The sequence below is a fragment of the Muscardinus avellanarius genome (assembly GCF_963383645.1).
Source record: "Muscardinus avellanarius genome assembly, chromosome: X".
NCBI classification, from domain to species: domain Eukaryota; kingdom Metazoa; phylum Chordata; class Mammalia; order Rodentia; family Gliridae; genus Muscardinus; species Muscardinus avellanarius.
Window position 1 is genome coordinate 15,799,047 of NC_137792.1, and position 21,713 is coordinate 15,820,759.

Consider the following 21,713-nt stretch of genomic DNA (forward strand, 5'->3'; position numbering starts at 1 on the left):
AAGGCCTTTGCACAGATCAAAGGCCTTGGCCTAAGGGATGGAGTCCCCCCTTGGCTTAGCCCCCCAGGCCAGGTTCCTCATCCTCTTCAGAGCTTGGTCATTTCCAGACAGGGTGGCCCTGCTTGGATTGTCCCCTTTACCAACATAGGGCTTTGTGTTCTGTTTTAGAATGTGCCAGCACACCCTAGTCTTGGGGCCATTTACCAGGAGTGATGATTTGCTTTATACACTTTCAAAACAGAAAACATCTGGTCTAGCCAGGGAGGGGTTGCATAATCACACAGTGGCTTTCACATGCGGGGCAGTTGTGCTGGGCTGGGTGTACTTTTACCTACTGCCTGGCTCTCAGTCAGTCAGTCACCTGCAGGGCAGGCTGACCTACCTGTTTTCAGGGTAAGACCAAAATGAACAAGGTCAGTTCATGTTCTCAAATTTGAAATCAGAATTTTCTTGTTACAAATGCACAATTGTCTTCAGTGCAGTTCTGGAGACATAATTCAGGCCTTTCCTTTTAATTTGCTGAAACCAATTTCAGAAGAGCAAAGCAAGCCAGATTATTTTCTGCCAAATGAGTTTCCCAAAGGCACAGTTTTGCTAGGAATGAATGAAAATTCAGAGATCTGTTGGCTGCTTCTCGTGTCTGTAGGTGCTTATGCTGTGAAGGGTGTGTGATGGAGATTCTGTGCTTGTAGTCTCTCCCTGACGCGGGCCTTTCCCCTGGAAATGGCCAGTTTCTTCGTTGTGGCCATCATATCACCTACTCCCTGTATCTTCTTTTCTGTCTCTTAGAAGGATACTTGTCATCCACCACCTTGACACTATCTGGCCCTATCCTGGTCCCTACCTCTCCTGTGTGGTTGTAGCAGCGCTCTGGCTCTGGCCCTGCATTCCCAGGAAACCCCCTCTCTGGGAGTCAACCCCTGTTAGTGACTTTTCTGGGTGTGTTCCTCTACATTTCAACCATCTGAAGTCCCTCTGCTTTTCCCCCTCCTTTCATACAATTGCTGCTACCGCACAGGTCTCAGGACTGTGGCCCATTTAATTTACCTACTCCTGTTTTGAAGGTTGGAGGGTACATGCTGTCATCTTGTTTTGTTCTAAATGTTGTCTGCGAAGTTTGGTTTTCTTATCCTAATTGCTCTTTCTTAAGCAATTAAGAAGATTCAAAAATTAAGGTTTCACTGCCATTTTTACCTCTCCGTTAGCTATTGTTTGTTGGGCAAAGTTGAAAATAGGAAATATCAAAGTGGACACTGTGGCATGCTCCTGTAGTTCTAGTTGCTTGGGAAACTGAAGTGGGAGGAATGTGACTTCAAGGCCAGCCCAGGCAACATGGCAAGTCCTTGACTCAAAAACCAAACAGAAATTTGTTTGCTAGGGCTGCTGTAACAGAACAACAAATTGGATGCGACAATCTCACAGTCCCCTATAGGCTCTAGGGTAGAATCCTTCCTTGCATCTTGTAGTTTCTGGTGGTCCCTGGCTTTCCTGGGTTGTGGCCTTTATCACTGCTTTTGTGTTCATATCACCTGTTTCTCTGTCTCCGTGTGTGTGTGTGTGTGTGTGTGTGTGTGTGTGTGTGTGTGTTTTCAGTACTGGGGATGGAACCCAGGGGCATTCTATATCTGAGCTACACCCTCAGCCCTATTTTTTATTCTTTATTTTGGAACAGGGTTTCACTGAGTTGCAAAGGGCCTCACTAAGTAGCTGAGTCTGTCCACGAACTGCGATCCTCCTGTCTCAGATACCCAAATGCTGGGATTACGAGCATGCGCCACCACGCCTGGCTTTCTCCCTGTGTTCTTCTTATTCATAATTCATATTCTCAGGAATTCTACTTCGCAGTGACATTGCAGCCCTTTTTAAGTTTAAACGGGGGTCTCACTAAGTTCTTGGGGATCCTGCTAAGCTGTAGAGGCTGCCCTCTCTAAGTTGTAGAACCTGTGATCCTCCTGTCTCGGCCTCCTATGTACTGGGTGCACTATCACGCCCGGCTTATTTTCATTTTTAAATTTTTTTGTATTGAAGATGGAACCCAGACAGGCATTCTACCTCCAAGTTATATCCACAACCTGATTTTGTTTCTTATTTTGAAACAGGGTCTAAGTTGCTAAGGCTGACTTCAAATACATGATCCTCCTGTCTCAGCTTCTCAAGTACTGGGATTACAAGTATGTGCCACCATGCCTGGTTCCAGCTTAATTTTTATTTTGTATTTTTATTTTTTGTGGCACTGGGGATTGAACCCAGAGGCATTCTACCTCTGAGCTAAACCCCAGCCTGATTCTGATATCCCCAGCCTGATATCCTTCTGTCTGAGCCTTCAAAGTATCTGGGATAACATGTATGTGTCGGCTGAGGCTGATACTTAAATGGCAATGAAATCACATTATTTGAAAAGTCAGTGTAGGCCAAAGTAAGACTCATCTGCTGTCCAATTTGGCTTCTGAATACCCCAGTCCCATCCCATTTGTGGCATGCATTCTTACTGTGCACTAGAAGACCTTAGAGACACAATACTGGAAGTCCCTAGAGATAGTCTTTTTTTTTTTTTTTTTTTTTTTTGCGGGTCTGGGGATGGAACCCAGAGGCATTTGACCTTCAAACTACACCCCCTGCCCAATTTTTTAATTCTTGATTTTGAAACAGGATCTCACTGAGTTGTGGAGGTCCTCACTAAGTAGCTGAGGCTGTCCGTGAACCGCGATCCTCCGGTCTCAGCCTCCCAAATGCTGGAATTACAAGTGTGCGCCACCACGCCCGGTTTAGAGATAGACTCTTTGTGCATAGCTAAAAAGTGCTTGACTTCCAGTTGTGGTACCACTGAGTTTATGGTAAGAATTGTAATGTAATGTAATTTTCTTGGGGAACTCTCCTGCAGTCAGTGGTAAGCCTTTCTGGTTTTTTTTTTTTTTTTTGCCTCAGGGTTCAGGTCACAGGCATGCTTTGTTTTGATGCTTTACAGGCTGTCTTTTTCCCTTTTTTTTTTTTTGGTGGTACTAGAGATTGAACCCAGAGGCATTCTACCTCCAAGCTATACCTCTAGCCTGATTTTTATTTTTTACTTTGAAACAGGGTCTCACTAGGTTGCTGAGACCCTCACTAAATTGTGGAGGCTGCGGTTCTCCTGTCCTCAGCCTCCCAAGTACTGGGATTGCAGGTGTGCTCCCTTTTTGAGGAGTCAGCTTGGGGAGACAGTAAAGAGTACATTCCTTGCTGGCCGTGGTGGCACAGGCTTGTAATCCCAGTACTTGGGAGGTTGAGACAAGAGGATCACAGGTTCAAAACCAGCCTCAGCAAATAAGCAAGACCCTCTGCAACCTAGCAAGACCTTGTTTCAAAACAAAAAATAAAAGTAGGGCTGGGGGCGTAGTTCAGAGTTAGGATGTCCATGGTTTCAAACCTAGTACCAGAAAAAAGAAGAAAAAAAGTAATTCCTCTTTTCACATCTTAGTTTTTTATTTTACCATAATCAGGGAATGGCTGCTTTGTAGATTTAAGTACAGAAAGACAAAATTGCATTTTGTCTGTCTTCGAAGTATTGTTGCGTGTTCTTGAAGATTCTGGCTTCCAAGTGAGCCTACCATGTTACTTGGGGACACAGAGTGTAAACTGGGGGCCAGAGTGTGAAACAGGGCAGGGCAGACGGGTGTGGAGGAAGGAATGCCTATAGCCCCACACGTTGTCCCATATGGAAATGTTCAGTTTCTATCATTTAGAACTAGGTTATTAAGCATTACCATTTAATTTCTTTTGTCAATTTATATAAGCAACACATCCTTTTTGTAAAACAACTGGGAAGTAACACCAAAGAATTTTATGTTATTTATAATATCCATCTTCAGTAGGTGGGCATCCCTTTCTACACCTGTGTATCTTCATTAATTTATTTAACCTGAAGTGGAATCTTACTTGATAGATTTCCATTTCTTTGATTTCTGGTTAGTCTGAGTGTTTTCACATTGTCTGTGGTTAGATTGAATATCTGTGTGTAGCCTCGGTGCAGCTCGTTGTGGTCATTTTGTTGTGCTCTTACTGTGTAATCGGGTGTACTGTGCACCTTTTCCTTGCAGATCCAGAATGTTTCTGGTGACTCTGTTCCCATTTTCTTGTAATGTTCAGTCATCAACCATGTCTCACTACCTTTCCTTCTGAATGTTTCTTCCTGACCATCCTCTTCCTTTTTCTTCCAGCTAATGGCGAGACCATTCTAAAAGGCCTCCAGTCCATTTTCCAGGAGCAGGGGATGGCGGAGTCAGTGCACACCTGGCAGGACCATGGCTACTTAGCAACATACACAAACAAAAATGGCAGGTGAGGAAGCCCGAGAGCTCTTTTTCAGATTTGCGCTTTTAAGGAAAAGAGAGATGGGGACAAAGTGTGGGCTAGGGTGGTATCCAAGTGTTTTTATTTTATTTTTTCCTCCTTTTGACATATTTTAATCCTACGTACACATCAAAACCTTCTAGGAGAGAGCCAGGCGTGGTGGCGCACGCTTGTAATCCCAGCATTTGGGAGGCTGAGACAGGAGGACCTGGGTTTGTGGACAGCCTCAGCTACTTAGTGAGGCCCTCTGCAGCTCAGTGAGACCCTGTTTCAAAAATAAAGAATAAAAATTCAGGCTGGGGGTGTAGTTCAGAGGTAGAATGCCCCTGGGTTCCACCCCCAGCATCATACACACGCACAGAATCTCCCAGAGAGCTTTCACAACATTCCTCTGAATAGGCATTTCCTCCAGACACAGGCCCCTGGGCCTGAACATGTGTATCATTACTGTATGGTCATGGCCAGGAATCCTCAGCTAAGCAGTGTGGCACTGCAGAAAGTGATCTGCAGTGGGTTACAACAGATTCCTAGCCACCCTCCCCCAGAGTTTCTGCTGCAGTAGGTCTGGAACGGACCCCCAGTTGATGTTGCTGCTGATTGGAACACTGTTAAATATGGTTATTAACGTGAACCGTATTAAAATGCAGATAATATCTGCAGATAGCTTGACAGGAAGTTGAGCTAATCCAAGAATTCAAGTCTTTGCTTTTTAAAGAGTTTGTAAGCTGGGCATGGTGGGACAGAAGGATCACAGGTTATAGAGGTAAGCCTCAGCAACTTAGGCCCTGTTTGAAAACATAAAAGAGGGCTGGAGGTTTATTTTGGAAGTAGCATACCCTTGAGTTCTATCCTTAGTACCACAAAAAATTAAATAATTAAATAAATAGAAAATTTTAAAAAAGAAATTAAATGTGATTTAGAGAGCAGAAAGAAAAGCAAAATTAGAAGAAAACCAGTAACAGAAGACACCATGCATTGAATTAAGTATTAAATCTAGATTTATATTATATCTAGTCTGATTTAGTATGCAAAACTATTAAGATTCTTACTAATTTGCTCTACTTATTTTAAAGTATGAACTGCTGGGTATTTTTGATAGTTTTATTCTATTCCCTCAGTGGTTACAAGGTATTAAAGTTCCACATGGTTTCCTTCTCTCTTTTCTCCCTTCATTGTTTTTCTATTAAAAGAAAAAGCAATAAAAAGAAAAAGCAACCACCCCCATGATCCAAGTGCTGTGAGATGAGCCTTCCTGCCCTCCCATTATTCTCTAAGTCTCCAGGGCCCACCCCTGTGGCATTAATTGGTATTCTTTATCCTGAGGCCTCTCAAAGACATGCTAAGCCCAGACTTGTATTCTAACTGTGTGGCCAGCCTCCCTATGTGTGTGGAGCAGATGCCTCACAGGTTTCTAAAATGGTCACTTCTTCCTTACGGGTGGCCCAAGTAAGCAGCCCCACTGAGCCCTCTCTGCCCCCACCCTCCTCCATCGTTTGTTCACAGAGAGGCCGCCAGAAGTAGAGGGGCTGCAGCTGTCCTCTGCCCCCGCAGGCTTGCTCTCAACCCCTCTGGCACTGCCACCTCTTACTGCTTTTACTGTGTGCTGTTTTTGGGGCCACAGCAGACCAGAACTCTGCCACTTTGGGAGGCTCTTCCTTCACTCTCTGATGAAAAGTTCCCTTTCTTACCATCTCCTGAAAGCCTTTGCTTGGCCAAGCCCAGGCTGCTGCAGTTCTTGACGTTTTTCTGCCATAGACACTAATTCCTCTTGTACTTAGAACAGAATTTTTCCCATAAGAGAATTTTTTTGTGTGGTTGTGGTATGGGAGATTGAACCCAGGTGCATTCTATCTGCAAGCTACACCTCCAGCCCTACTCAGTTTTTTTAATTTTTAAAATTATTTATTTATTTATTTTACAGTACTGGGGATATAACCCAGGGGCATTCTACCTTCAAGCTACACCCCAGCTCTATTTTTTATTCTTTATTTTGAAACAGGGTCTCACTAAATAATTGGCATTGACCAAGAACCTGTGATCCTTCTGTCTCAGCCCCCCCAGTACTGGGATTACAAGCCTGTGCCACCGCATATTCATATTCATACTCTTTTTCTTTGTGGTGCTGGGGACGGAACCCAGGGGCATTCTACCTTCGAGCGACATGCTTAGCTCTATTTTTTACTCTGTATTTGGAAACAGGGTCTCACTGAGTTGCAGAGAGCTTCACTAAGTAGCTGAGGCTGTCCGCGAATCATGATCCTCCAGTCTCAGCCTCTGGAATGCTGGGATTACAAGCGTGCATCACCACGCCCGGCTCTGATTTTTTATTATTTAATTATTTATTTATCTGTTTGTTTATTCTTTACAGGTCTGGGGATGGAACCCAGGGGCATTCACCTCCAAGCTATACCCCCTGCCCTATTTTTTTGTTTATTTTGAAACAAGATCACACTAAGTTACGAAGAGCCTCACTAAGTAGCTGAGGCTGTTCGCGAACCGCGATCCTCAGGTCTCAGCCTCCTGAATGCTGGAATTACAAGCGTGCACCACCACGCCCGGCCTATTCTTTATTTTTTGAAACATGGTCTCACTGAGTTGCAAAGGGTCTGACCAAGTAGTTGAGGCTATCTGCGAACCATGATCCTTCTGTCTCAGCCTCCCAAATGCTGGGATTACAAGCATATGCCACCATGCCTGGCTGTATTCTTTTTTAAAAACAACTTTAAAAAAATTTTTGAAATGTGGTCTTACTAGATTGATGAGTCTTGAACCTGCCTTTCTCCTGCATTAACCTCTCAAGTACCAGGATTATAGGCATGTGCCACCATGCCTGGCTTTTAAAAAGAGTCTTTAAATATATAAACCTTTGTTATGTACATGATGTACATTCACAAACATATCAAACTCAATCACTGAGCCAAACATGAGAGGGGGGGAAGGGAATGGGGTGGGAATTGAGTAAGGGCTAATTGATGTTTGCATGTATGCCTCTACCATATTGTACTCCATTAAGATATATGACTACAGTGTACCAATAAAAAATTTTAAAAATGTAAATTCTTCACTTAGAAAGTTAATTAGGAGAACACAATTTGCCCTTTCTTACCCTCCCCTCCTGCTAAGGCTGAGGTTACTAAATCTGACAGCCTCTTGGAAACCTTTTTAAAAATCAGATTCACGGAACTGCCATTAAATGGCTTCCTAGCCCCAAGAACCAGTTTTGTAAATATTAGCATTTGAGGACACCTTCTAAATCTCCCATTGATGATTAATAGCTTGTCCCCTTAAAGAAAGGTACTGAAAAAGAAAGCCAGAGTCAACTGTGTAATTTAGGGAAAATGTTTTTCTCTTAATTGGGGTGGTTTATTTCTTTGGTGTGCCCATACAATTCTTAACTTTAAAATTACATTTTCTTTTGCAGCTTTGCCAATTTGAGGATTTATCCACATGGATTGGTGTTACTGGACCTTCAGAGTTATGACAGTGATGCACAGGGCAAAGAAGAGATCGACAGTGTTGGTTTTTCACTTTTATTTATCTTTTACATTTTATTTTCCTTTGTTCAAGGATCAGGAAATTTGTTTAACTTAATGTTGAGAAAATGATTCTCTGTTTATTCCAGACTTCTCAGTTAACATAATTAAACTTTCCTCGCTCCAGATACGTGGTTTTAGAAGAGGAAATATAGTTGTGTCTTAGTTGGTTTGGGGTTTCAGCTTTTCCTTTTAACCAGAATAGAAGTAATGATATTACTTCCAGCTGAAAAAAGTAGAGACCCTTTCACCAGGATTTTATACCTGCAGCGTCCTTTAGCCTTCTCCTTCCCAATTATTTTGTCGCTAATTTAGAAAGTTTAGGTCAGCAGCACGAGAGTTCATCTGAGTGGGAGTGTGGAGTTGGGCTGGGCTTGAGTCTGCTAGAGGTACGGATGTGTGTGCCATTGTCACACAGCTCTGTCAGCCCTTAGTTTAGTCCTTTGCTTTCTAGTTTAGCTGAAGCTCATTTATTTCTGTCCTTTTAATTGTAGCTTTTGAACAAAGTAGAAGAAAGAATGAAAGAATTGAGTCAGGACAGTACTGGGCGGGTGAAGCGGTAAGTCCTTTGAATGTCCTTTGATATTTGCTTAATTGGTAAAGTAATCAGAATGGCAGTGTTGTCCCTAGTAGTGTCTGCTTACCATGTGAAAAGATCAATGGCAAACCCTGATTCTGGGCCCCTTGCACCAAAACAGGACAAAATGCATGAAAACAAGCACATATGTGGGGCGGATACAATGAGACTTAAAGGTGACCCAGAATAATTCCAAGGAGCTGGAACTGTATAAGAAACCCAGGTAGGGCTGCCACCTTAGCCAAAAGGGAGGTAGGACCCCCTCTCCCCCAAAGAGAGGAAAGAACCTGTATTCTGGCTCCAGAGTAAAAATAAGCAATTATAAGACACTTCAGACAGGGTGGAGGGATAAAAGATTGGCCTGGAAGCTTTCAAGTTACAAAACTTTGGAAGGTGCTAAGAATTGAGAGGCTGGCTAGCCACCACAGGCATGTTGTCCTCAAATGGTAATGGAAACAGTTGAAACTTCTTTCTCTTCCCAATGGGGTAACTACCAAAAAAAAGTGTGTGTGTACGTGTGTGTGTGTGTGTGTGTGTGTGTGTGTGTGTGTGTGTGTGTGTGTTACTGGGGATGGAAAATGGAGACATTCTACCTCTGAGCTACACCCCTGCCCTATTTTATTTTTTATTTTGAAACAGGGTCTAAGTTGTGAAGGGCCTTGCTAAGTTTCTGAGGCTGGGATTCGCAGAAACCTGCGATCAGAAATCAGCGAACCTAAGATCTCCGTATCCATTCTCCCAAGTACTGAGATTACAAGGGTGTGCCACCATACCTGTTTAGTTTTATTTTGGGGGGGATCAAACCCAGGGACTCATGCATGTTAGGCTACTACTCTACCACTCCCAGTGCTGCACGTGACCATATAAGGTTAAAGGTAAACAGTTCGGTTCCTTATTTGCATTAGCCTTTTGTCAATAACCAGTGGCTACCACATTGGACAGTACAGATATAAACCATTTCCATTATCACATGAAGTTCTGTTACACAGCTCTGAAGTGGTACCAGCTTGTGTGTGTGTGTGTGTGTGTGTGTGTGTGTGTGTGTGTGTGGGGTAGTGAGTGGGGATTGAACCCAGGTATATTCTACTTCTGAGCTACACTCCCAGTCCTATTTTATTTTTATTTTGAAACAGGGTCTTGCTAGGTTACTGGGAGTCTCACTACTTGCTGAAGCTGCTCTTGAACCTGCAGTCCTCCTGTCAGTCTCCCAAGCATGCACCACTAATGCCTGGCTAACCTTTTTAAATTTTGAAACATGGTCTTGCCAGACTGCTGAGTCTTTCTAAGTTGCCAAGGCTTGTTTCAAACCTGTGATTCTCCTGTCTCAGTCTCCCAAGTACTGGGATTACAGGAGTGTGCCACCACACCCAGCTAAGTGATGCCAGCTTTTAAAGAACTCTGGCAGATGTAGCATTTTTGACATTTGTTGGAAAGGATAGGGTCTGGTAGGTTATGAGAACTAAGTGCATTGAATTCTCAGCAGTTTGCACTTGCCTTACTTTAGTGGTCCCTAATCAGGCCACAAGGTGTAGGAGGCCTGTCCCTTGCTTCATTGAGTTAATTTCACAAATGTGGAGACAGACAAGAATGGAATTTACAAAGGTCACTGATGGGAACTATCTGAATACTGGTTTCTCCAGTTCATAGCAGTTTCCAGAAGAGGGAATCCTTATTGGCAAGGGCTAGGATGTTTAAAGTACTTAATGACTCACTGTGCTCAGTTTGATCAGCCCATAGAAAAGCTCCTGGGCAGATTTAAGATAACGAGGTAATTGTTTAATCTCTAGTTGGTAGAAAGGGAAGCCGGAAACTAGACTGGATGTAAACAAGACTGGATGTAAAACTTGATCACTTTTTGAAATCTTTGTGAGTACTCAGATTTTTTTATACCCCACCCAAGCTCAGTTTTGGAGTTTTCAGCAATATATCTTTCCCTTTCTCAATCTGTTTTTTCTTTCTCTCAGTACACCGGGTATTGGACTCAGAGACATTCTACCTTGGAGCTATACTCCAGGCCTTTTAATTTTTTTTTTATTATAAGTGAATGAGTTGTAGAAAGAGGCTGAGCAGACAAGTCTGGTCCCTTCAGCAACCAGGCCTGCATATTACATAGTATTCTGAAGGATGCTTGCTAGGTTCCCTTGATTGGGATAGAGGATGCCAGAATGTCATGGCTAGGTCTGGACCAAGTGCTTCACCTGCCTGTCTGACCTTCCCCTTGCTCCAGAGTGGCCTTGAGGGTGTGTGTGTGGGTCTTCTGAGCCTGCAAGGTCGAGAGTCTGCAAAACAATGCCTTTTTTCCAGGCCATCTTCTTCTGTTCAGGCCTCCCTTCCTATATATACAGATCAGAATTCTTCTCACCACAGATCTCCTTTCAGGGTTTTTATGAAGTTTTGGCCTTTTGGTGTTTTTTTTTTTTTTTTTTTTTTTTTTTTTTGGTACTGGGAGTTGAACTCAGGGGCATTCAACCTCCAGGCTACAAACCCAGCCATTTTTAATTTTTGTTTTGAAACAAACAGGGTCTCACTAGATTACTGAGGGTCTCACTATATTGCTGAGGCTGGCCTTGAACCTGTGATCCTCCTGTTTCAGCCTCACAAGTACTGAGATTACAGGTGTGTGCCACCTTACCCTGTTCAGGTTTCCTTTCTGGAGGAAGCATTGCAGATGTCCTACTTCTCCATAGTATACCCTCCAAGTCTTGGCCCTTGCCTCCCTTATTGCAGAGCACTGCTGAAATACTAAATTAAGATTCGTTCTCTCCAGTGTGATCCACAGGCCAAGCTCTGAGTGCTGCAGACCAGCTCCTTCCCTGACTCATACAATAGCTCCATCTTGTGATGTTTTGGAACTGCCACATCTCAAATCCATCTTGTGATCTTCTCTCTGAACCCTGCTTCTTATGCTGAATTCCCTCACTCCATTTTCAGGTTTGCAGGAAAAGCCAGAGGATAGACCTTTACTCCCAACTTTCCCTCGCAGTTGTATCTGATACAGCAGGAGATTTTGTCAGCTTTTTCAGATCTAAGACCTCATCACCCTGTTCGTCCAGCCTCCACTGTGATTCCACCTAGGGCCTTCTGCAGTAGCCTCTTCATCAGCTACCCTGTCTTTGTTCCCTATTCATTTTCCCCTCCAACATGATAGTCTGATACTGGGCAAACTAATCCTATAACTAGACCTCCCTCACTTCACCATCTTCAGTTGCTTTCAGCTATTCAAGTTGTCATTCCAGCAGAAGCTCCATCTTACCCTCTGTTCCTTACAGGCAGACATTCTCAGTTTTCCCATACTTTGGACTCAGTAGTAGGTACAGACCTTTGTATGTGCCAGTCCTGGATGACAGCTGTCATTCATGCCTCATCACTATGGCTGAAACATAGTGTATGGACCCCCACACAAGAATGCCTCTCCTCTAGGCACAGGCCTCACCTGGAGTGAGCTGGGCTTTAGTATTTGGAGGTGGGGGTCATGCTGGAGGAGGGCCCTGAGACACAGCGTGCACCTGAATAGAGCTGTGTGTGCAGTCTGAGCCAGGGAAGAATAAGAGCAACTGGTGTGACCTGGATGGGGACCAGGGCGCCAGAGTCCCAAGAGCAGCCCATGTACCTCCCACTCCCTTTCCCAATCCTAAAAGCAACCACACCCACATCACTTTCTGGACACTTCAGCTTTCTCTGCTTGAATGGTTTGCCTTATCTGCAGCCATTTGAATTGAACCATTCCTGCTGCATGCGAAAATGATTTGGCCGGCATCAACAGTCTCTGATTTTTATCAGGATTGCTTCTAGGAGTGAGGAAATGGATTGCATTTCTGGGCTTCACTATTCATGAGAAGTCTGGTTCTTTATATTTTTGGTATAGGAATTTTCTCAGCAAGACTGGATGGAATCAAACTTTAAATTTTCATTTCACCAGATGTGGTGGTACACACTTGTAATCCCAGTACTTGGGAGGCTAAAACAGGAGGATTGCATATTTGAGACCAACCTCAGCAACTTAGCAAGACCCTGTTTCAAAATAAGAAATAAAATTGGTCTGGGGGTATAACTCAGAGGTAGAACGTCCCTGAGTTCAATCCCCAGAAACACACACACACACACACACACACACACACACACACACACACACACACACAGAGTAAATGTTCATTTAAAAATACCCCATTTTTTCACTGGGTGTGGCGGCGCATGCTTGTAATCCCTGCGCTTGGGAGGCTGAGACAGGAGGATCGCACAGGTTGGAAGCCAGCCTCAGCTACTTAGTGAGACCCTGTTTCCAAATAAAATATAAAATAGGTCTGGGAGTGTAGCCTGGAGGTAGCAAAGCCCCTGGGTTCCACCCCTAGTACCCCCCCCAACACACATACTCCATTTTTGCTTGTCAATGTTTTTATATAAAAAACAAAAGTTATCTTTTCATAATTATTGATTTTAATTTTATTTTAAGTTTATTAATTTAAAAAATCAGGAACTTGAGAAACCTTGTCTTGAGTCTTTTGTTACTGGCTTCAAAAGGACAGGATTGTTAAATTTTTCTGTCTGGGGGTGACATTTCTATATAATAACAGCGAGTTCAGTAACACCTGAAATTCTTATTCCCCTTTGGCTAATGAAGTATATCTGAATTTTTGACTTAGAAGTGAATATTTATTTCTGTATTCTACTTTCAAATGAAAAGGAACAAGAAAATAAGGTAACAAATAAGCTAAGTTTTATTTTTTAAGTGCTGAGGATTTAACCTAGGCCTTTATACATGCTAATGCAAATGTTCTACTGCCAAGCTATACCCCTGCCCAGGTTTATTTAATAGATTTCTTGTAGCTGGACATGGTAGTGCACACTTATATTGCCAGTTCTTGGGAAGTTGAGGTAGGAGGATCACAATTTTGAGGTGAGCCCAACAACTTAATGAGACCCTCAGCAACTTAGCCAGACTGTTTCAAAATAAAAGACAAACGGGGTCGGGGGTATAGCTTGGAGGTAGAATGCCCCTGGGTTCAATCCCTAGTCTCACCCCAAAACACCACAAAGAAAAACAACTTCTTTATATTTACAAAGCATCCTGAGACCAGGACATATTAAGCTTTTGCTTAAAATTTTCAGCAGTGAAAGTTGGAGTTTGGTAGGGCTGAATGGAATCTCCTGGTAACCCATTACAGGGAGATGTGCTTTATGTTAGGTTGAGGACTTCATCAAGGTAATGGCTTTCACATCCTCCTAGAGATCCTGTTGTTTCTTTGCCAGGCTTTAAAAGCCATTTTGTTGCAATGGAGAGAGAGCCCTTCAACTTAACCCAGGGCGCTGTTGACACTTAAGGATGGGCACTGTTTATTTTCAGTGAGTTTGTGTCTAGTTCAGTGTTGCCTATGACTGGATGGCTGGCAATTGGGGTAGGTTTCCTCCCCTGAATGTCCTGACTGTATTTGTCATCTTTCGCCAGTGCCACAAGTAGTTCCCTTTTCCATTTGACAGTATTCCCCACCACCTGCCCTGTTTGCCTGCTTCCTGGGGGTTGTCCTGGCGAGAGCCTCACCTTTTATGAGGCTCTGGTCTGCTTGACATTTGGAAAGCTGAATTTGCTCACTGGAAAGATGAACTAGTTAAAGCAGTGGTTGCTAGAATTAAATGAGAGTTGATGGGAATTTGCTTGGTCTGCCTCAGTGTTCTTTATGATGTATTTTCTCAGAGAAAGTCTTGTTATCTTGGAAGAGGCTCAGGCTATAGTTGGGGGAGTTGGGAGTAGAAAGAGACTCCACAGTTGGACAGAGGTAGTTCCTTCCAGGGTTGTATCTGTGGCTGGACTTCATGCTGTTGTACTTTTGAACACTACTGTGATCGAGAACACAATTTGCACATTCTTGTATTATGTTTGCAGTGTGTTTTTGTTTTCTTTGTGTTTGGGTTAGATTTGCCAAGCTCCTCTCCCAGGTCTGTTATTTCCTGTCACTTAGTGCCCTCTCCTGGTAGTTTCTAGTATATTCACCCTATCAAAACCTATGAATGTTTACAAAAGCATGGAATAAGAGACTCATCATTTTGCAACCATCCCAGTAATGATTGGTTTAGGTCAGAGTCTTTTTTAAGTCAGGTGTGGTGTTGCTTGCCTGTCAACTCAGACTTGCCAGGCTAAGACGGGAGGCTTACAGGTTCAAGTCCAACCTCAGCAAGTTAGCATGCCCCTCAGCTACTTACTGAGATCTTGTTTCAAAATAATAATTAAAAAATAGGGCGGGGAATGTAGCTCAGAGGCAGAACACCCCTGGGTTCAATCCCTAGTAACTACAAAAAAAAAGAATGTGCCAGGTGCCAAAGCCACTGGTAAAGGTTTGTTGGTGGATCAAAACAGTCACTGCTTCAGAGGCCACACCACAGGCTGCTTAGTAACATCAAAAGTTGAAAAGGGAACTTTGCAAATGAGTGATCCAGTGAGTATCACTGTAACCACATAATCACTTCGCGTCGTCACCAGCCATAGCACAGGCACACTTCTTGTCTTCCTGATGGCATGTCTTTGTAACATGTCAACCTGGCTTTGATTAGGAAGAGACCACTTCCCCCTGAAGTAAGGGTTAAAAAGAGGGAGCAAGAAGTTAGCAAAATAAACTGTATAAACCTTTATTCCAAAGCAGAACAGTTTTGAAGGACATAGTTGGGACAACTGGGGATGCTTGAAGATGGGTTCTGTACTGGATACTGGTATTACATCCACATGAACTCGAGGAACTGGGGTAATGGCCATGTGGCTATGTAGGAAGTCTTAAGTGATAGGTACCTGCTGAAATATTTGGGGGTAAAATGTGATGTCTGTAGTGACCATTTATTCCCCCAATTTTTTGTTAGGGAAAATTTAAAGCATGCCAGATGTTTGTAAAAAGTAAACACATGTATAATGGGTGTTAATGTGTGGTGGTGGTGGTGGCCACAATTATATAAAAGCAAATGCCCAAACTTTGGATATGTTTGTTTGTGCTCTTACAGAGTTCGCCTGTAGCATGTAGCCTTTTTTTATACACTCTTCATTCCGGGTTCCCTTGTAAGGCAGTGTTCTAGAAAGGCTCATTTCTCATTTTCTTTCCCTTTTTCCAGATTACCACCCATAGTTCGAGGAGGGGCCATCGACAGATATTGGCCCACTGCTGATGGACGCCTGGTTGAGTATGACATAGATGAAGTGGTATATGATGAAGATTCGCCTTATCAAAACATTAAAATTCTGCACTCAAAGCAGTTTGGAAATATTCTCATCCTTAGTGGGGATGTTAGTAAGTATTCCATTCCAGCTTTGACTGCATAATGTCATGATATGTTAGAAAATGTTATTTTCCTGACAAATACATCACTGTGGTTCCTTTCTCTGAATTTGTATCTGACACTGCTGTCTTTTAAGATGCACTCTGACATTAAATTAACCTGTGGAGTACCTGAGTTTTCATGTACACTTTGTCTTGACATTGCTTTTCCTTGTGATGAATATTTGGGCTGAAATTCAAAAGAAAATGCAATTGCTTATTTTTTAAAAAAGCACTTTGAGTCAAGTGTGGTGGCACATGCCTGTAATCCTAGTACTTGGGAGGCTGATACAGGAGGATCGCAGGTTTGAAGACAGCCTCAGCAAATTAGCTAGGCTCTCAGTAACCTAGCAAGATTCTGTTTCCAAGTAAAAAATAAAATAGGGCTGGGGTATATACGCTCAGAAGCAGAATGTTCCTGAGTTCAATCCTCAGCACCACAAAACCAAATAAAACGAAACACAACAACTTTGAGCCTGTGTGGCACATGCCTATAATCAGTACTTGAGAGGCTGAGACAGGAGAATCTCAAGTTCAAGGCCAGACTCAGTAACATAGTGAGCCCTCGTTTCTTCTCTTTCTCTTTTCCCGTCCCCTTCCTCTCCCCTCCCCTTACTTCTGCTCCCTCCCTCCCTCCCCCTCCCCTTTCTCCCTCTTCCTTCCTTCCTTCCTTCCTTCCTTCCTTCCTTCCTTCCTTCCTTCCTTCCTTCCGTTCTTTCGTTCTTCCGTTCTTCCGTTCTTCCTTTCTTTCTCTTTGGTGGTACTAGGGATTGAACTCAGGTGCATTCTACCTTTAAGCTGGACTCCTAGCCCTTTGATTTTTTGTTTTGAAACGGACTCCCTAGGTTACTGAGCCTTGCTAAGTTGCTGAGGTTGGACACATACATACATACATACATACGTACGTACGTACACACATACATATACACATTTTTAAAAGGCACTTTGTCAGGGAAGAATTTGAATCTTAAGTAGGAAAACTAGTATTCTGACTCCACCTGTACTCACCATCAAGCACCAAGAATTATGAAGCTGGGCATGATGATGTACACTTGTAATCCCAGCATTCTGGAGGCTGAAACAGGAGGACCACAGGCTTGCGGACAGCCTCAGCTACTTAGTGAGACTGTCTGCAACTTAGTGAGACCCTATTTCAAAATAAAGAATAAAAAAATAGGGCTGGGGGTGTAGCTTGGAGGCAGAATGCCTTTGGGTTCAATCCCTAGTACTGCAGGGGGGAAAAAAAGAATTATAAAATGGTTAGCTAGACTCGTTTCACCTAAACCCCAGTCCACCTTGTCTCTGTCATATTATTTTGAAACAACTCCTAGATGTTAAGTCATTTTATCTGTAAAGATGTCATAGCTTTGATTTTTGAACTTATCAGCATGATTCTAAGACCAGAGTGTCTTTTCTCCAGTTTTATGTCCATTTCTGTTAGCTGTCAGATGAACGGGGTTGATGAAAATTCCTCAGTCCATAAAACAAAATAACCTCACACACTAGATAATTTTCCAAATTTGTAAAGTATACGCTTTAGGCTAGATTCTAGCACTTCTAGATTGATGAGTCAGGTGGTTTGTGTAGTTGGGTAGAGTTACTCATTGGATTCTCTGTTTCTTCTCCCTAGATTTGGCAGAGAGTGATCTGGCATATACCCGGGCCATCATGGGCAGTGGCAAAGAAGATTATACCGGCAAAGACGTACTAATTCTGGGAGGTGGAGACGGGGGCATATTATGTGAGATAGTCAAACTGAAACCAAAGATGGTCACTATGGTAGAGATATCCTTTGTTGTATGAGAGGACAAGTGCAGTAGGCTTATTTTGCTTCTCTTCTTTCCTGTTGTTTCTTATGACTCAAGTTCATATCACCATAGACTCGAGAGATAGGTTACATAGACTGCCTTAAAGAAGAAATATTTTTGCCGGGCATGGTGGCGCACGCTTCTTCCCTAGCAGTGCATGGTAATAATCTTATAATCTTGGTACTTGGGAGGCTGAGACAGGAGGATTGCAGGTTTGTGGCCAGCCTCAGCTACTTAGTGAGGCCCTCCACAATTTAGTGAGACCCTATTTCAAATAATAAAGAGTAACAAAATGGCTGGGGATGTAGCTTAGAGGAAGAATGCCCCTGGGTTCAATCCCTATTCTCTCTCACACACACACAATGCCTTCCCTAAGAAATTTCATGAGGAGAACTCTTCCTTTTGAGTATCCTTAGTGCATAAATAAAATCACTATCTCATCAATGCTTTTTAACTTATAATACTCAAATTAGTATTATAAGACTCTCGTGTTTGTCTTAACCTTTAAAAAAAAGTATTACTATTGCAGAATTCTTTGATATGTTCAAATTCTCCTTAACCTTTTTCGAACATTGACCAAATGGTGATTGATGGATGTAAGAAATACATGAGAAAAACATGTGGTGACGTCTTAGACAATCTTAAAGGAGACTGCTATCAGGTAATTTTATGTTTTTCTGATAAAATACTTTTAACTGGTACTAAGTTGACATGTATATGTTATTGATTGGATATGTGCTTAAAACAGCTTTTAAGATAATTGGTTAAGAAAATATATTGTCTCTTTATGTGAGTTCAGTGTATATTTAAATTTAGGGTGGATTGTATAGGTAATAGAACAGAAACCTCCAACTCCTGGTCCTCTGAATTGAATCACATTAATTTTCTCTTTTTTTTTCTGCTGGGGATTGGGTTCAAGGCCTTGCTCATGCTAGGCACACATTCTACCACTGAGCATCAGCCCACATTAATTTTTGTAGAATAGACGTTACGTATCCTTTTTTGATTTTGCCACCACCACTTTTTGTCTTTTTTCGTTCTCTTTGAATATTGGTCTTTCAGAGGGGGGATTCAAGTATTTTGTTGGTAAGTGTAATTGATTAAATGCTGAGGTAAGAGTAATTGCTTATTGCTAAATGCTGCTGCACGTAGAAGCTGACCGATCATAATGTGTAGAGTATATTTTGTGTTGTATTTGAGGGATGTGTATGTTTGGTGTGTATACATACAGGGCTTTGTTAGATCAAGATATGCAAGCAAATACATATCTTAATAGAATCTTAAGTGTGTATCTATATGCATCTAAATTTGATTTCATGGCACATGTGTGATAACTATTTAAATTGAGAGATGAATTCTGTCCACATTAAAATGCAACAGTGATTGTTTCATAGGCAAAGGGAAGAAAGATATAATTTAGCTTATGGTATTTGGAAGGTTAGTAAGGCAGACAGGTGTGGTGATAACCCCAGCTATTGCAGAGGCTGAGGCAGGAGAATTGCAAGTTCTAGGTTAGCTTTAGAAACTTAGTGAGACCCTGCTTCTGAGTAAAGAAATAGTAGTAGTAGAATACTTGCCCAACATGGATGGATCCCTACATTCAATTCCTAGTATTTGGGGTGGGAATGGAGGATAAGGTTCTTCCGTACTGGCCAAATTGTTCACTAGTTCAAAGCTGCCGTTGCTTGCAAATAAAAGCCAGGCCTAGACACTGCGCATGGTGTTTAAGCCTCACATCTGTACACAACAGCTACTATTTTTACATTTGGATGAAAATGAAGCTTAGAGGGTTTTTGTGGTGGTGGTGTTTTTTCTTCTCCCCTTTGGTTCTGGGGATTGAACCCTAGAGCCTTGTATGTGGTGATCAAGCAATCTTACCACTGAACTTAAATCCCCAGTCCACTCTTAGAGAATTTTAAGGAAATTTTTTCAAGGTTTTACAGTAACTTTAAAGGAGTATGGTACCGCCAGGCGTGGTGGCGCACGCTTGTAATCCCCGCACTTGGGAGGCTGAGACGGGAGGATCGTGCAGGTTCGAAGCCAGCCTCAGCTGGCTTAAGAGATCCTGTCTCCAAATAAAATATAAAATAGGTCTGGGAGTGTAGCCCAGAGGTTGAGGGCCTCTGGGTTCTATCCCCAGTACCACAAATAAATAAATAAATAAATAAATAAATAAATAAATAAATAAACAAATAAATAAATTCTTATATGGCTTTCTTATAAAGAGATTAAGGAAATACCAGAAGCACAAACCCAAGGCAAGGCAACAGTATAGTTGAACTGTTGATGTGCGCGCGCACACATGTTCAGTAAGTACATGTTGAAAGCATATATGAATGGGTAGTGTCAGATCCACCAGTTGGAAGTTGAAGGAACCTACAGTGACAAATCACATCTTGTTATTTAAAGTGGTGCTGGAGGGAGTTGGTGCCTCAGTGTATCCTCCTCCTCTTCCTGTCTGGAACAGCACAACCACCAGAGGGAGCCTGGACATTCTTTTGTGGTTGAGAGTTCTGAAGCTCTCAAGGGGTAGGGAGGGATGGGGGCCGGCCTGAGTGAAGGACCTTGTCTGTGTGGAAGGAGAGACCCACCTGAGCACCTTCCCCTAGGGGCAAGTAAACCTCTGGTTCCTTTTATTTATTTATATTTTTTTTGTGGTACTGGGAGTGGAACCTAGAGGCTTTCTACCTCCAGGCTATACTCCAAGACCTATTTTCTATTTTATTTTGAAATGGCCTCACCAAGTTGCTGAGAGCCTCACTAAGTAGCTGAGGCTGGCTATGAACCTGTGTGATCCTCCTGTCTCAGCCTCCCAAGTGTGAGGATTACAAGCATGTGCCACCACACCCTGCTAAACTTACTCTGGTTCTTAACAAGGCTACCAGCAGGACTTTGCAGCTCTTTATCATTTAAAAAATAGACTGTTTCTCTTTAACATTTGTTTAGAAAATAGAAAATGTTCCCAAAGCCCCCCCTTTTGTAGCACTGAATATGGAATTGGGGGAGGGAATTCTACCAATGAGCTACACTTCCAGACTTATTTTGATTTTCATTTTGTATTTATTTTTTTGTGATACTGGGGATTGAGCCCAGGGACATTCTACCTCTGAGCTGTACCCCAATCCCTATTTTTTGTTATTTTTATTTTGAAACAGGGTCTCAATAAGTTGCTGAGGGCCTTGCTAAATAAGTTGCTGAGACTGACCTCGAACCTGTGATCTGACCTGTCTCAGCCTCCCAAATATTGGAATTATAGGTGTATGCCAGCACACCTGCCCCAATCCCTTCTTATAATGAGAATAGCCTTAATACTAAAATAAAGGTAGTATACCAAGAAAACTAAAGATTGATTTTATATATACACAGAATTTTCAAGCAAAATCTATCAACTTAGTTAATGAATTCTATTTATACCCAAGTGGGATTGAGTTCAGGAATATAAAGATGTGAAGCTGAGTATGCTGTTGGCATGCCCTATAATCCCAGTACTTGTGAGGCTGAGTCAGCAGGATTACAAGATCAAGACCAGACTCTGTAACTTAACAAGACACTAGTTGATTTTAGAGGTAGAATGTCTCAAGGTTCAATTCTCAGTACTATGTACACAGAAAGAGAAATGTAGAAATGTGAATTTTAAGAAATCTGTTGACATAATTCACTATATGAATAATATAAAGAAGTCCTTGACAACTTAGTGAGACCCTGTTTCAAAATAAAATAGACCTGGAAGTGTAGCTCAGAGATAGGATGTCCCTGGTTTCAGTCCCTAGTATCAAAAAAAAGGAAAAGAAAAAGAAAAGAAAAGAAAGAAGGTACTTGGTTACCTCAAGGTACTTGAGACTATTGGAGATCGAACTCAAAAGCATTCTATCTCTGAGATATATCCTAACGTTATTTATTTATATTTATTTTATTATTTATTTCTTTATTTTTTGCGGTCTTGGGGATTAAACCCAGGTGTATTCTACCTCCATGCTATACCTGTAGTCCTCTTTTTTATAATTTATTTGGAAATAGGGTCTCACTAAGCTATGGAGGGCCCAAGTAGCTGAGGCTGGCTGTGAGCCTGCGATCCTCCTGTCTCAGTCTCCCAAGTACTGGGATTGTGAGCGTGTGCCACCACACCTGGCTCTATTTTATTTATTTATTTATTTATTTATTTATTTATTTATTTATA

At 42.2% G+C, this 21,713-nt stretch overlaps 1 protein-coding gene across 2 annotated transcripts in view; it reads left to right on the top strand.

Annotated features, from left to right (window-relative positions):
- Nucleotides 1–21,713, top strand: part of SMS (spermine synthase) — a gene marked incomplete at both ends in the record, with an annotated part of 66,735 nt that overhangs the window by 29,437 nt on the left and 15,585 nt on the right. The window contains 6 exons of one of the 2 annotated variants that reach the window (XM_080718741.1): nt 4,194–4,314; nt 7,748–7,841; nt 8,354–8,418; nt 15,526–15,701; nt 17,359–17,513; nt 18,108–18,197. In XM_080718741.1, coding sequence (XP_080574867.1) covers nt 4,194–4,314; nt 7,748–7,841; nt 8,354–8,418; nt 15,526–15,701; nt 17,359–17,513; nt 18,108–18,197 — 701 coding nt within the window. The remainder of the gene's footprint in view (nt 1–4,193; nt 4,315–7,747; nt 7,842–8,353; nt 8,419–15,525; nt 15,702–17,358; nt 17,514–18,107; nt 18,198–21,713) is intronic. The other variant, XM_080718740.1, reaches the window with a different exon arrangement.